The sequence below is a fragment of the Xyrauchen texanus genome, chromosome 29 (genome assembly GCF_025860055.1).
Source record: "Xyrauchen texanus isolate HMW12.3.18 chromosome 29, RBS_HiC_50CHRs, whole genome shotgun sequence".
Lineage (NCBI taxonomy): Eukaryota > Metazoa > Chordata > Actinopteri > Cypriniformes > Catostomidae > Xyrauchen > Xyrauchen texanus.
In genome coordinates, this window is record NC_068304.1 from 35215830 (window position 1) to 35232650 (window position 16821).

The 16821-nt window shown below is 37.1% G+C and overlaps 2 protein-coding genes across 2 annotated transcripts; both read left to right on the forward strand.

Moving 5' to 3' along the window:
- The first annotated feature begins 1720 nt into the window (after positions 1–1720).
- On the forward strand, positions 1721–8981 carry LOC127623157 (pygopus homolog 1-like). The gene is given in 4 exon segments (XM_052097443.1): positions 1721–1859; positions 3471–3556; positions 3675–3864; positions 3867–8981. Coding segments are annotated over 4 exon segments (1257 nt in total). The 5' UTR covers positions 1721–1810; the 3' UTR covers positions 4799–8981.
- Positions 8982–9811: 830 nt separating this feature from the next.
- On the forward strand, positions 9812–16475 carry dnaaf4 (dynein axonemal assembly factor 4). The gene is made up of 9 exons (XM_052097512.1): positions 9812–9947; positions 10059–10206; positions 10324–10454; positions 11672–11894; positions 12109–12239; positions 14126–14235; positions 14656–14809; positions 14880–14985; positions 15987–16475. Exons 1-9 carry the CDS (start codon positions 9825–9827, stop codon positions 16094–16096), a joined length of 1236 nt encoding a protein of 411 aa, XP_051953472.1. The 5' UTR covers positions 9812–9824; the 3' UTR covers positions 16097–16475.
- Positions 16476–16821: the final 346 nt, after the last annotated feature.

Genomic DNA, 16821 nt, shown 5'->3' on the forward strand with positions numbered 1-16821 from the left:
TTTTAAAGTTACGTGACAAATATTATGAGGTTGCAATTAGGGCTGGATTGGTAATCTGGAATACCGGGCATTTTCCCGGTGGGCCGACACACTTTGGGGCCGATCAGGAGCAGACTGGCCATCGAGAGAACCCACTAGCGGATTTAGGTATAGGCGACATGGGCAAGTGCCCAGGGGGGGGCGGCACTTCTTTTTGATATTTATGAGTCCTATTTTTGTATATATTTTAATATGTATATAGTTGTAAATGTTTTGACAGAAGGGGGGTTCGGCCAGGGCGCCATACAAGCTAGAACCGCCACTGAGAGAAACAAGCGGGTCAGTGGGTCGGCCGTGAAACGGGCCGAACGGGCAGCGGTAAGCTAAAATGAGCCAGCGCGTTATGCAGAACAGACCACAAAATGCAGAACGATATGCAGAAAACGACAGTGAACATCCCCCCCAACAACCTTTGGGTCGGTTGCTATGTAAAATCCTTGTCCGATTTCTCTTCCCAGTCCAGTCCTGGTTGCAATGACGAGCAGCACTATATGGTCATACTTCAGCACTTCACATTTATTGACAGAGGCTGTCTCTTTGGAAGGCTGCATCCTCCGGAGGTCGCATTTGTGGGCCGCATATGTCACGGAGGCTGTGTCCTTTCAGATTAGAACACTCTAAATGCAACCTTCGAATGCAACCTTCTTTCACAGGAATTCGTGGGCACACACAACCCACAATTCTTTGCTTCAACAGAAATATCTAAAAAAAAAAATGATGCCAATTTGCCCATATTATGATGTTTAAACACAAGAAATGTTAAAACTCCCAAGTTGATGAAAACCTCAGTAGATGGGTTCAGAGTATATAATATGTATAATTATATTAATATATAATTAAACTAAAGTATTAGACTAAAGGTACACCTGTACAATCTATTTTCTTTTCTCTTTACATCATTATAACTCTCCTAAAATGTACCTCATACATTCTAAACTGAAGTGACTTTGTTCGCTTCTCACTCAGTGCTCGCGCTTGTTAAAGAGTGGCGTGCTGTCATAGCAACCATGTTACATTCTGTCTGTCCTAGGAAGGCCCACTCGGTATACTGCAGCCTTCAAAGGACGCGTCCTACCTAGTACGCAGCCATCGAAAAGAGACACAGCTAGTGTCTCTCTAAAGTGGCACTTAAAGCGCGTCCTCGCACGTTCGTAAAGTGCAGTCAAGGGCTAGATTTTGCTTGAACATTGGGGGGTTACACTGTGAAGAATTTACATGTTAACATTGATCGTGGTATAAATATTGGGGAGTTGTACTTGCTTGCTTGTTTTGATTATCCCCCGGAATCTACGCCCCTGAGTGCAGGGAAACGAACGTAAAAATAACGAACGTTCGTAAAATCGTTTGTAGAAAACGCCCTTAACCGCAAAGCTCAATCGTTTTCTGGAAACGCAGCCCTGATCTATATTAATACAGCGAAGGGGCTAAGCTAATGTATATTAATTACGTTGTACGTGGCCTTCCAATGGCTGAGTACGTTCTCATTAATATTAATAATTGTATTGCCACTCCTTCCAATGACGAAGGGTTTTGTTGTTTTAATATTGATCAAGTTATGGTAACGTCACTGGTTTGCTACCAATGGCGAATTTGACTCATGAATATTAATAGACTGTCCCTTAGCATAGTAGGAATAGTAAATTCGCTTCAATGACTACAGCGAAACGCTGGAAGAAACCAGACGAGTTGACTACAGTCACTCATTCTGACAACAAAGTTACAGCATTTTCCCATTCCTTTTGTTTGTTTGAGTCATGTGAGGGGACCTGTAATGTCCACAGAGCAGGATAAAGATTCATACTCTCTAAAACGAAACCGAGGTAAAGTGTTTTTTACGTGTTTTTAATGGCTTGATTCGGTCTCGGTCGTAATGACCGGAGCGACAGCAGCAGTCTGGCGGCCTTCAGGCCTTCAGTGAGGAGCAGAAAAGTAGACGACAACATTTTCAAATGAAAGGAAATGCATGACAGACATCAAAAAGCGATTACGGACACGAGCACGTTTGGAAAAGGAACTTTTGGTGAAGTGAACTTAAGTGTGGAGTTTGAGCAAATCAAATAAAAGTTTATGGATCAAATACACGTGAATACATTATAATGCATTGGGGTTATTAACGTCATATGAACGTATTATTTAGGCAACCTAAAAAAAAAAAAGATGAGAGTTACGTTACAGAGAAGGTAAAGAATTTAAAATGGGACTTTGAAAAGGGCAATTAAGAGACAAAAAATAAATCACAATGAATATAGGAATTTATAAATGGTATAAAGAATGCAGTTTCTAGTGGAAAACATTGAAACATTCAAGCGTCAAAGGCTACTGTCTCTCAGTATACTTCATTATTAAGGCCATTTAATATTTATAATCATATTAAACTTTAATGACTGATGCTGAAAACTGCTAAAATTGTATTTTGAGATAATTTTGTATGATGTAATACTGTGCATCCTCAGATTTAATTGATTTCACTTAATGTTAGTTCCAAATACACAGACAGTCATGTCAAAAGATATTAAAAGAATGTTATGGATTTAAGCTCAAACAGTAACAAATGTTGATTACCATAAAAAACATAATTTTAGTAACAAAAATCCCGGTTACATTAAGACATTTTCAATGGAAGTGAACGAGGCCAGTCCATAAAACGCTTACATACACAGAGTTTCAAAAGTATAGTCAGGAGACTTAATCATTATAAACGTTAACATGAGTTGATTGTGATAAAATCACTTACTGACCTTTTGTAAAGTTACATGTGAAGTTATTTCAAATACCGGGATTATAAGTGTTGTCATGACAACGAAGTTGCAACAATGGATGTAATTTACCACATATATGGTTAATAATAAATTTTATCACACTAAAATAATGTTAACATGTATATTCTTTACATTTTGTGGCTATATTTTGAAACAATGTGTATTTTAGTGTTTATGGACTGGCCCCATTCACTTCCATTGAAAGAACCTCACTGTTATTAATATTTGTTTTTTAACATAAAGGATGGATGAGTTGAGATATATATATATATATATATATATATATATATATATATATATATATATATATATATATATATATATATATATATATATATATATTTTTTTTTTTTTTTTGTGTAAATCAACATTATGCCACAAATGCTGTTAATTGAGCTTAACTTGCATCAATGCCGGAATGTTACTTTAAACATTTTGTTTGTTTTAGCTGTTTTTGTTGTTGTTATTATTGGCAATATATCAGCCATTGCCCTCCCTCTGCTTTTTATACCAGCAGTAATTACCCATATCAATTGACTGCAACCATCAAGATTAATTTCTAAATGGTTTGAATTGCTTGGTACAGACACATTTTTAAATTTCACTTAAATTATTATTATTTTTTTGTATTTTTCTGTTTCAGAGCATTAACCTCACAGTTTCATTTTACAGGAGGTGAAGGTGGGCTGGATATTTTAGGGGGTCCTGGTCTGCTCCTTGGAAGCCCTGATAAAAAGAGACGCAAGTCTAGCACACAGGTAGAATATGAAATGTTCCCATGAACACATACTGGCCATGTGCTGTGAGCATCAGTGTATGTTCTTGGAATAATTGCATTTGAGGAGTAAAATGAAAAGATTCTTTCTTTCTCTGTAGGCGCCCCCATTCTCTCCTCTATCTGAATTTGCCCCTCCGTCAAATCCCATCTCGGATCATTTGATAGCTGCCAACCCTTTTGATGACAACTACAACTCGCCATCCCTGAAGCCACTCCCCCCTGCTAACCCCTATTTTGGCCACTCCCATTACCCAGGGTTCAGTGGCTATGGGCAGCCCAGGATGCCCGCCATATGCCCAACAGAATGCCATTTCCATACAGCACCCCTTACCAGGTGCGAAACCAGCCCCATAATTTCTCTCGGAACCCCATGATCACAGGTCTCAACCGGGCACTGGGATTTAACTACAGGCATCCTGAGAACTCAAATTATGGGCACCAGTTTAGTGGTAGCATCAACAACATGCCGCTTCCACCAGGGCAGCACTTTAGACTGGGTTCAGGAGAGAATGCCAATCAAATTCCACTTCAGAACCTGAACCGCATTCCTGATGGTGGACCAGGTTTCGGTCAAGAGGGAAACGGTATGAGTCCTAACCTCTCTCAGCAACAAAATAGCTTTGCTCAGTCCAACACGCCAACACCCAAACTGGGTGTGAGTGAAACCGTGAACAAAAACACCACACAAAATCCATTGCCAAGGAAACAAAACCAGAACTGTGAAGAGAGCGCAGCTCAGGAGCTGAAGAAAAAAGGCAGAGGGAACACACCTGCCACTCTGGACAGAGGTGTCGAAAAACTCAACGGTGTGCTTCACCCCAATAACGAAGCCTTGAAGAAGTCACCGCAACCTTCTGTTGATGCACAAGTGGAGAGAGTTCGTAGGGGCAGCTGCGACATTACTAGTGCTTTGACCAATAATAAAGTCCTGAACCACCCTAAAAGACGGAGCAAGTTGTCTTCGTCCGAGCCCGTATACCCATGCGGCATCTGCCTGACCGACGTTAACGATGATCAAGAAGCCATTTTGTGCGAGGCTTCATGTCAGAAATGGTTCCACAGAGATTGCACAGGGATGACTGAGACGGCGTACAACCTGCTAACGGCAGAGACGTCTGCGGTTTGGGGTTGCGACTCTTGCATGGAAGACAAGGGAGCACAACTGCTCAAAACCCGAGAGGTACATGTGCCGCCTTCGGTTACCAGCGAGGCACAATCATGAGATGACTTCCAGTCCAAATCAATTGTTTCTCTTCTATTTGAACCGAGTTCCAAAAATTTTCTGATCCTCCGGTCTGAATTAGGGGCTGTTCAGTCCAAATGTGTTCTTGCATTACAAAAGTTAGATGCAGCACAATGAATACAACAGAACGCAGCTGTCTTAAAAAGCATTTTTAAAAGTTGAAGATCTCTTTAACTTGAAACAGCATAAAAAAACATGATGCTCCAGCATGAGATGTGGCACAACAACAATAAATACGTCTGTCTAGCGCATGTTTATGTAGAAAAACAAAGCAGATGGATGCAAAAATGCTTACGATGTGAAAAGCCCCTAAGGTTTGATTAAATGTTTCATCCCAAAATGAAAGTTCTATCATCATTTAATCACCTCTATGTTGTTCCAGACCTGTATGACTTTCTTTCTTCTACAGAACACAAAAGGAGTTGTAAGTTAGAAGGTTCATGCTGCTCTTGTCCGTTCAATGAAAGCATCAAGACGCATTGCACATCAGTGACGCCAAACGTCATGAGTCTCGTAACCAACATGACATAGCAAGTATACAGATGTTTCAGATGTTATTCACTGTGTACAGTGAATAACCTCTAAAATGTTCATCTGTTGCTCACACAAAGCTATATCTGTTGAAAATATGGAATATTAAGCACTTAAAGATGGACTACTTTTATGGTTTTTAGTCTTTTTGGGGGCTTGAAAGATGTGGTCACTGAATGCTTTTGTTGAAAAATAGCAGCGTGATCATTTGGAAAAATATCTCCTGGTGTTTCACGGAAGACAGAATGTCATACAGTATTGTGTTTCCCAAAAGCATCATTAGCCAACTATGGGCGCAAGTTTTATCGTTACCAACATAGTTCAACGATTTGATGTTTCCCGGATTTGTAGTTCCAATGAACACAAGTTGTGTTGTTGGATCTACAGCTTTTCACCTGTGGATAGAAGCAGAGTTCCTTGTTAGTTTGCTGTGTGGACATAATTTTGCTTCTCTGAGGCTACTATATCTTTAATTCCAAATATATCTTTCGATCTCTCAAGACTTTGACCACATTTACATGCATTTAAGAAAAAATGTATTCCGGGGTTTTGCAACAGTTGTTCTGATACATATGTAAACGTGAGTGCAGCTGTTTAAGGGATGCAGCTGGAAAGGCTGTTGAGAGAAAGAGCTTTATCATACACGGTTTCTGGTGGGAACGTGACTTTTATATGTGTATGTTAACGCATAAGTGCCGTTAATATGTTTTTGAAGAGTGCGCATGTGTGTATATCTCTTTGTCTCTCTCCACTGGCTGCCGGTTCATGCACATATTAAATTCAAGGCCCTGATGCTGGCATATAAAACAGTCACTGGGTCTGCTCCAGCATACCTAAAAACATTTATGCAGAGCTACGTTCCCACCAGAAGCCTGCGGTCGGCTAAGGAACGTCACCTTGTCGTACCAAAACAAAGAGGCACCAAAACACTTTCCCGGACTTTCAGTTTCATCATACCACGGTGGTGGAATGACCTTCCCAACTCAATCCGGGAAGCTAACTCACTCTCTATCTTCAAAAAACGGCTAAAAACACATCTTTTCCAAAAGCACTTAACCGGTCACTAAAAAAACTAACAAAATACAAAAAAAAAAAAAAATGTATTTACATTTCTTGTTGCACTTAAATCTGTTTTGTATACTATTCTGATGATAGTGAAACTTTGTAATATGGCACTTTTTGTACCACTGTCTCCCTAAGATGATTCGCTGATGTTCTTCCTCTTTTGTAAGTCGCTTTGGATAAAAGCGTCTGCCAAATGAATAAATGTAAATGTAAATGTGTATATGCTCAAGGGTGTCATAGGAACACTGAAGTGTAATATATAGGGAAACCCCAATATTGCAGAGCAATGCATGTGTCACATTACAAAGTGCATGCAGCTTTCAAGTCTTCAGCAGCTTTCTCACATTAAAGGCTTTATGTGTAAATGAGCTGTTATATTTTAATATTTGTGGAAGTTATTAGCCATCCCCCCTATGGGGGAAGCTACAAACACTTTATTTTTTATAATGGTTGTGTTTTTTTATTAGTAGTATTATTATTATTTTTCTATTCTGTTGTCTTACGAATTTGCCTTTATTAACTGTAAATCTTACAGTGTCTATCCAAGTTTCATACAGCTCCAACAACTCTAAATATAACAAGCATCTTTTCATTCTCTTTATCCAGAAACGTGCTCTACTTTTAAGCAGGTGAATCGGAAAACTCTGCAACTGGAAATAATCTACAAGATTTTTAACATGGTTGGGTCTTTCCCATTGAATGTTGCTGTTGTTTTAGACTGTAGACTATTATCGGACCAGTGTCCAGAGAACCAACTCGTGTAACTGCCGATGGTGATCTGTAACAGCATTTAGATTTAGTGTGTGCTGTATTGCACTTTTCGTTGCTTTGGAATATTTGCATACTGAACAAATGAATCTTGAAGTAGCAGCAGAGCTACAAGTTTGAACAAGTATGGAGGGGGTTAAAACTAAAATATATTAAACGATATGAAACTAAAATCGTTTTATTTTAGGGCAAGACAGGGGAGGTTTGTTACTTGAAGGCCTTATTTCTGGACATGATTCATTAAATAGCATGCAAATATATTTATGCAACCAAAAACCTGTGTAGATCAGCCCTTTTGACCATCTGTCTCTGAAATTTAATCAGAGTTAATTAATTCAAATATTAATAATATACTTATTTCATAGTACAGAATGAGGGAGGATTTTTGCATAACAGTAAAAAGATAGACCTTATTCAAGCTATCGCCATCTTTGATTTTTAATGGGAATGACAACGAGGCTGTGAGGAATATTCTTATCTCATCAATGGCACCAGCGTTATAAAGCTCCTAGATCACATCTGATTTTCCACAATTCATGTTGTCTGGAGTTCTTTGTTTACTGAATGTTCTTGGACAGATATTTTATCAATGTTCTGTCCAAGGAAAAATCCAAAAACACTTTAAACTGCAGTACGCCCCATTGAAAAGACTATACGTCTATCCCTCACAGCATCTTTGTCATTCAAAATCAAAGATGGCGCTAGCGTGAGAATGAGAATGAGGTCTATGGGGAGGGGGCACTTAATTCTCATTATAATAATGTCAAAATGCAAAAACTCTTGTCTGGTGTCCCACAAAATGTCCTAAAAATATGCTTAATTGACCTGAATGAAATGTGACCTGAACGTGTTTCCCTGAGATTCATGTATCACCTCAAATGTATTCACTTTTCACTTTTTAGACTCATTAGAAACAGAATCCAGCTACATTCATGATGAATATAGTTTGGATTTGGTATGGTAACATGTTACAATAATGTGTTACATTGTTTTGTGTGTCTTTTAACTTAGAGAGTGGGAAACGTGACATAGTGCAATGCAGTCCTGCTCTCTTCCATTTGATTGTCCAAATGTGTCCACACGTTTTGCCCTGAAGATGTTGTTGTGTTGGGTATTACGTGTTTACACACTTTAACAGATTAATTATATTGTAACAGTGCCAATCACAAAAGAAAACATTATGCTGAATATTTGATTTCTATCCCCCAATTGTTATATAAGATAAGCCTGTAAATTCTGTGTATTAAAAAGGCACTTTAACGTTTTGTGGAGCTGAACTCTTGATGATAATCTGAAACTACCACTGTGTGTGGATTGTGCAGTAATAATATATCTGAGGGACATAATGTTTCTTTCAAAATAATGTAGGGACAATTACTGTGTAATTGGCCACATTTGACTGTTGATTGACCCCTGTGCCTTACATTGTTTCATCTTGCATTGTTTTTATTGTATTTTGTATTAGATGGTTATATACTGAACAGTTAGTAATGTGCAGGTAATTGTCTGCCCACTTTTTTATAACAAATTTTATAACAGAACAATGAATGTACAGAGCCAATAAACTGTAAATAATGAAGAATAAGAAGTGTTAAACAAGAATACTTGTGACATTCTCTAATTCAAGCTGGTACCGTTCATGCAGACAGTTTCTGAATGTAAATTAAAGTCGTCTTATGTGTGTTATGATAACTCATATTTCTCTGTGAACAACAGCCTCTTTTAATAGAGAGACCTGGGCAAAGCCAATGTTCAAGTGTCTTGTTTTGGTGTCACTTCACACTGTACTTTTAATAAAACTGGGTTTTAAAAGATTTCCTGCTATACATTGTCAATTCCTTTCACAATAGGAGTTTCTCAGCTCTCTTTAGAATGTGAACTCTCACAGTAACAAATCATTATGAACACCAAACATAATATATTAAATAGAAACAAACTTATTAATATGAATATACTTTTATATAGTTTTGCTGATAAGTGAAAAGGATCTTCAGTGCAACTGATTGGTAAATTAACCTTCACATAGAACTTCACTTGTAAACAAATAGTATAACGCTTCATAAAATCTGAACTTCCAGTGACATCTCAATGAAAAAAAAAAAAAACCATTTTAAAAGTTTTAAGAAACCCTTTTAACAGGAATTCCAACGCTAATTCACTCCAACATTTGGACTCTACCATAAAAATATATTTTATTTACAATAAAACAAAACAATACATTTTCATGGCGACTCATACATTCTCACAAAACAATACATTATATAAAAATACATTATATTTGTTTATATTTCGAAATAAGAAGAATATTCTAAATCTATTAATTGTTTTATTTGAAGTTTTACATCCACAAAATGAGATTTGTATTTATTTTTTATTTTTATTAATTATATTGAAACTTTCAGAAATTCAACATCTGAACCCAAACTTGTCAAAGCCATAAAGCTTGTTTTTCAAATGGATGTAAATGTTATTTTATTTTATATTACTTATCAGCATTATTGTTATTAACCCCTAATTATTATGTACGATTTACTTATTGGCTGTTTTTTTCTTCTTCCGCGGAACATTCATTCGCCCCGCCCCTTAACAACCACCGCCGCGTCGTAGCAACCAGTGTTTACATCGCGCTCAGACAGTCAAGATGCCGCTGATAGTTAGCGATTACACATGGACTCAAAGCCAGAGCACAGTTTACATCAGTGTACCTTTAAAAGGAGTAAAGACCACTAAAGTCGATGTCCTTTGCACGGATGAGTATCTGAAGGTAAAATTTAACACGTTAAACAAATATGCTAACTTAAAAGTGCAATCGCGTGTTTAGAGAGATCACGTGAGGCCATCTTGCACCCGACACATGTTTTGAATTATTTTGCAGGTCAGTTTCCCCCCGTTTTTATTCGAAGCCTTCTTATTTCAACCAATAGATGATGAAAAAAGTGGTGCCAAAATTGGAAATGGTGTTGCAGTTTTCACATTGCAGAAGAAAAGAGAAGAATTGTGGGAGCAGCTCATTAAAAATATTGGTAGGAGACCTTTCTTTCTTTCTTTCTTTCCCAGCATGGGAATATAGCTACTTAGGATGTTGTATTTGAGACGTCCATTCATTTTAAAGCTACCTCTATCTATCTCCTATTCCAAAGATAAAGACAAACAGAGGCTGACTCGAGAACAAGCAAATCTCAAAGTTCAGGAGAAAGCAGTAGAAAAGGCCAAAGCCAAAGCCAACAGGATTCAGCAGGAGAGGAAATATGCGCTGGAGACCATGATGAAGGTATGAACCGTATTCTTTGTCTCAAGTTCACTGGTGTCTCTTCATTTTCACTTCTGTTTATCTTGATTTATTAAAGGGATAGTTCACCCTAAAATTTTAATTCTCTCATCATTTACTCACCCTCATGCCATCCCAGATGTGTATCTTTCTTTTGCAGAACACAAATTAAGATTTTTAGAAGAATATCTCAGCTCTGTTGGTCCATTCAATGGTGGCCAGAACTTTAAAGCTCCAAAAAGCACATAAAGGCAGCATAAAAGTAATCCATACGACTCCAGTGATTAAACCCACATCAGAGTGAGAAACAGATCAATATTTAAGTCCTTTTTTACTTACAATCTCCACTTTCACATTATTATTCTTTTGTTTTTGGTGATTCATATACTTTGTGCATATCACCATCTATTGGGCATGGAGGAGAATTTATAGGAAAAAAAGACTAAACTGAAGTAATTTCTTCGCCACTAGCACAACCAAACAGAAATGGCAAAAAATAAACGTTGTTTTCAAAACAGCTTTCTGAATACTGTCTGCCGTTGGTCAAATAAAGAGATAGTCCCGCCCCCTAACTCACACCATTGGTTTAGCAATGTTGTTGGATGGAGTCAGATGGGTTGTTCTAAACAAATGGAAATTTTCAAAGGGCCACTGAGAAAGAATGCTTTCTGTTTTCGAGAAAATGAACCTCACTTATAGTCATCTGCATATTAAGCTGGGATAGAATAAAGTATTTAACACCGAAAAAGTTGCATACTTCAGCTTTAAATATTGATCTGTTTCTCACCCACCCATATCATATCTCTTCTGAAAATATGGATTTAACAATTGGAGTCTTATGGATTACTTTTATGCTGCCTTTATGTGCTTTTTGGAGCTTCAAAGCTTTGGTCACCATAAACTTGAATGGACCTACAGAGTTTAAATATTTTTCAAAAAAAAATAAGCTTGAATTAAGCTTGTTTGTGTTCAGCAGATGAAAGAAAGACACACACATCTGGAATGGAACGAGGGTGAGTAAATGATGAGAGAATTTTCATTTTTGGGTGAACTTTCCCTTTAATAATAATTCAATAATAGAAAAAACAGTCACTTTTGATTAAAAATCAGAATAAGTTTGCTTCAGAGGTTCTGTTCTTGACAGGTTTTAAGATTTAGACATACTTATTAGCATATCTAATCTTGAACTTTAACTTACTGTATTTTCTGCCTTTTTATAGCTTGAGAAAGAGGAGCAAGACATGATTCAGAAGGTGAAGAAAGATGAATGTGCGAGAGCCACTGCAGAGCTGGAGGTTTGGAGAGAAACACAGCGGAAACCAGTAGAAGAAAAGGAGAACCAGCTGAAACAGCAGGAATCCGGCAAACATAACAACAAACCCATTTTTCAGAACCCAGAGCGTGCAAACACAACACCTGCAGCGAGACAATTGCACAATTCTGGTAATACTACATTTGGTAAACAAAAATAGATTGCAGATCTAATGTTAGAAGTTAGCTTCTCTCAGGGAGCACTGTCATCACAACAGCCTCTTTTGATTCCTTCCCCCATTTAAACCCAAAAGGATAACCTGATTCCTGTTCACTTTGAAACAGTAGTCAGAATATGTAACGCACAGTTCCAAATAATCTACCTGTTGCCTTTCTTTCTTCCTAGGTCAAAAAAGCAGCAAAAAGAAGCCTAAAGTTCTACCTGCTCCCAGATCAGCTGGCTGTATTAAGATCAGTTTCACCCCACGCATGTTTCCCTCTGCCCTAAGAGAGTCTCAAGTCCCGGAAGAGGAAGAGGTCAGATCTGTGCTTCTCTGCATATTAAGATGGGATAGGAGAAAATATTTTATTATCAGTTGATAATCACATTACATACTTCATTGTTAATCTCTTACTTATTTCAAGTGGACTTTCCCTTCCTGTTATATACGTACTGCAGGGCACTTTGGATTAAAGAGTCTGCTTGAAGATGTCTCAAAATAATTATAATAATGAATTCTAGTTTTTATCATATTATATTCATGAAACCGTAATTGCAGATTACTGCCACACCTGTCACACAGCTTGGCTATTTGCACTCCAGTAGTCAGGCGGAAACACAGAAATAGAAGAGAAACTGCACTTCATAGTATCACTGTAGCGGCGTGGGGTATAACGGTGATGTGGATGGTTTTTCTTGTCCAGACGACCCGGGATCGATTCCGCCTTTTGTCCAACTTTTTCCCATCCTGCTTTCTGTCTCCACTCTTAATATTTCCTTAATTAAGTATTTCCTTAACTACTTTTAATAATGAATAAAATTCAATATAAATGTTGATTGCCTTGCAGTGATTTGATCACATTGAAGGTCAGGGAGTTGAGAGAAAGATTTGATCTGGGTACAATTAACCCTGGGTTTACTTCAGTAATATTGTAGTTACCATCTTTTTCTGGCGAAAGCCATATTTTTTATGTAATTAACCATAATAGTTAATATAGTAACCATGTTTTAATTTTGTGGTATTACACTACACATTTTTGTGGTGATACTATGGTTACTGTAGTAAAACCATGGTTAGTTTTTGTAAGGGAAGGTTAGGGTTAGGTTTAGGGGTAGGGGTTGGTGTAGGGTGTCTTCAGAACTCTAAATAAACACACGGCAGTGATGCCCCTATACTGTATGTTATTATTTAATCAGAGGTGAAAATAGTATCTGCCACTATTCACTGGGTTGCAAATAGCATCTAATACTATTTGCACTTATGCAAAGAATATGCTTTTTCTTGCTATTCACACTTAATGTAAATATCATCTATCACTATAGAGTGCAACAGTGGCCGCCTAGTTTTTCAGCCACCTGGGTTCTGGAAGTACCCAAAAATGAATATTCTCCCTCATCAATTAAACACCCTCATGCCATCCCAGATGTGTATGATTTTCTTTTTCTGCAGAGCACAAACAAAGATTTTTTAAATAATATTTCAGCTCTGTAGGTCCATACAATACAATTGAATGGTGACCAAAATTTGGAAGCTCCAAAAAGCATATAAAGGCAGCATAAAAGTAATCCATACGACTCCAGTGGTTTAATCCATATCTTCAAAAGGGATCTAATCGTTTTTGGGTGAGAACAGGCCAAAATATGACTCCTTTTTCACTATAAATCTTGACATCTACAGTCTCCTTGGCGATCATGATTTCAAGCTTAATTACACTTCCTAGTGCCAACTAGCCCTCTGTGCATGCGTCAAGCACTGGGAAGTGTAATCAAGTTTGAAATTATCACCGTGCCTAGATATGAAAGGATATACTCTGGAAAGATACAGTGAAATTTATTTTTATATTTTGGTCTGTTCTCACCCAAAAGCTACTGGATCACTTCAGAAGACTGTAATTAAACCACTGGAGTCATATGGATTATTTTTATGCTACCTTTATGTGATTTTTGGAGCTTCAAAGTATTAGTCACCATTCACTTTGCATTGTTTAGACCTACAGAGCTGAGATATCTCTTCTAAAAATCTTGATTTGTGTTCTGCAGAAGAAAGAAAGTCTTACACATCTGGGATGGCATGAGGGTGAGCAGATGATGAGAGAATTTTCAGTTTTGGGAGAACTATCACTTTAACATGAGGTTAAAATGACTAATGATGTCAGAGGTCACATACAATACCATAACTGTGTGTGTTTGTGTGTGCAAGCAGTGGTTGAGGAAACAGGCAGAGGCCAGGAGAGCTGCGAACGCTGACCTGGCCGAAATAAATGACCTGAGCGAGGAAGAGAGAAACCCAGAGTGGCTCAAAGAGAAGGGAGAGTGAGTTTTCTTGTCACACACACAGAGAATTATTGACTCTAGTATTTTTAAATGTACCATAATTAAAACTATATGGATATCATTGCATTAGATAACAAAATATCAAACCAAATGGCATTGTATTGTGAAAAGATAGCACAAGCACACTTAGATTTGCATTGACTAAACAATAATCATACTCTTCAAAATGCAGGCAAAAAGCATTTGAATGCTTTGCGGTTGTCAAACATGTGGAACATGTTTTGTACTACAGCTGTATTTACTCTGGTAGGACACCTGTGTGAAATTTTGGGAACTGACTTCATACATCCACTAAAAATAACCTTGACAACAGTTGTTTAAAAGTTGCTCAGAAAGGTGAATTGAGCTCTGTTATTATGATACTATCCACAGCATTTACGCCTCACTTTCTTTCTGCAGTAAATTCTTCATGGCAGAAAACTATCAGGCTGCTATCAATGCATATAATCTGGCCATCAAACTCAACAGGAAGTTTGCAGCTTTGTTTTCCAATCGAGCGGCCTGTCATCTCAAACTGAGAAATTGTCACAAAGCCATTGAGGACAGCTCTCAGGTCAGTTTTATTATGTTTATATACTACTTTAAATACTAAGTGGATTTTTTCATCTTTCTTATTTTTACAGGCGCTGGAGTTGCTCACGCCTGCGGTCACTGCAAATGCCACAGCTCGTCTGAAAGCTCACGTGAGACGTGGAACAGCATTCTGTGAGCTTGAGCTCTATGTGGAAGGTACTGGATTTATATGAGACTTAGTTATGATTGACTGTATGTGTAGCAAATAACACATTTTTAATAATAACTATTTAATAATAGTAGTCACTTTGTAATATATAATAATTACTTCTGCCTATTTATTCCATGATATATTTAATATATTTTTTCTCAGCTGATTACAAATATTTCTCTACTAATACAAAAATGAATACTGTCAAAACAATTAACCAGCCATCAAAACAGATTTTAATTTAGCTATTTTTTTTTTTTTTAAATAATATTGACAGCAACATTTGAGGTGAATAGAGCATTTTGGGAGCTCCCACTATTGTTATATTTGCTTTGATTTATGATTGTTTTTATTTAATTCCATTTTTATTGTACCATAAATTTAAAAGAATATTCCGGGTTCAATACAAGTTGAGATTGATTGAAAGCATTTGTGGCATAATGTTGATTACCACAAAAATTAATTTCAACTGAAGTGAATGGGGCCAGACCATAAATGTTTAAATACTCACTGTTTTAAAAGTATAGCCACATGACGTAAACAATATGCATGTTAATATGATTTTAGTGTGATAAATCTTTTCTGTGTAAAAATCTGATTTAAAAACTTTTTTGCCATGACAACGTAACATTATAACCCCTTTAACTACCAATAACAATTACGGTTTACACAACTTCACAGCTCAAATAATGCATGAGATTTAACAGAAACATTTATTTAAGTACTTTTATCAAACGAAAAGGACTGCCTTTAAACCCTCCATAAATTGGCCCCATTTTGGGGTAAACATTATGCCAAAAATGCTGTTGATCGAGCTTAACATGTATTGAACAGGGAGTAGTCCTTTAAATTTGATTTAATTATTTGCATCCTGTTTGTTGCTTAAATTAATTTATTTTATAAATTCAGTTCTCAATTGAATATTAAATGGTGCACAACCCTAGCGAGTGCAGTAAAACCCCTCTAAAGCATTTCACTATTAAATCTGATGGTTTTCCTTTTTCAGGTCTTCAGGATTTTCAGGCTGCTCTAGAGATCGACCCACACAATGCTGCTTTAAAAGCTGATACAGACAGAATTCGCCAGATTGTACAAGGCACCACGTCATGTAAATAAGCACATGTGCTACATAACATTTTTATTTTATTAGTGCCGACTTAACAAATTTAATATGACACCACATATAAAGTAGTGGTTCAATTGGAGGCAAAAAAAAAAAGAAAATATACACATGAAACCCAAGTTTATTTTGCTCTGACAGTATTTGTCTTCTCAATTAAACTGCATTAACATTTTATGAGTTTTTGTTTAATGCATATCAGGCTAACATGCAAGTTACATGAAATACATCAATGTTTTATAGGGTTAATGAATGAGTATGGTGTACTGCATTATTGATAACCACAAAACATGTCCTGTATTAAGATAATAATCAATAGAAGTGGGTATAAATGACAGAGGCAAATGTGTTTGGGAACAAGTAGAAGTAAGAGAGTGATTTATCATTTCTGTGCCTTAAAATTGTTTCTTGTAATTTGGGATGTACACCCGGCTACGGTCCAAGCTTGTGTTGAAGGAATTGTCCCGGTACATCCCACACATTCCAAGATGCTGTGAGAAAGTCTGCGAAATGGGATGATAGGAACAGGGTGAGGATTCAAATGTGGGCGGTCGGACACCGTAGTCGCCGGATGTGGTTTTATACATGAGGTTCTGATATGTGGCCAGAGCTGGATCTTCAGCTGATGTGTAAGATCCTGGTTTTAGCATGCAGGAAAAAACTGGGTTTCCAGGATTTGCACATGGAGTTGTTGGATGCTGATGCTCAAAATATGACATTA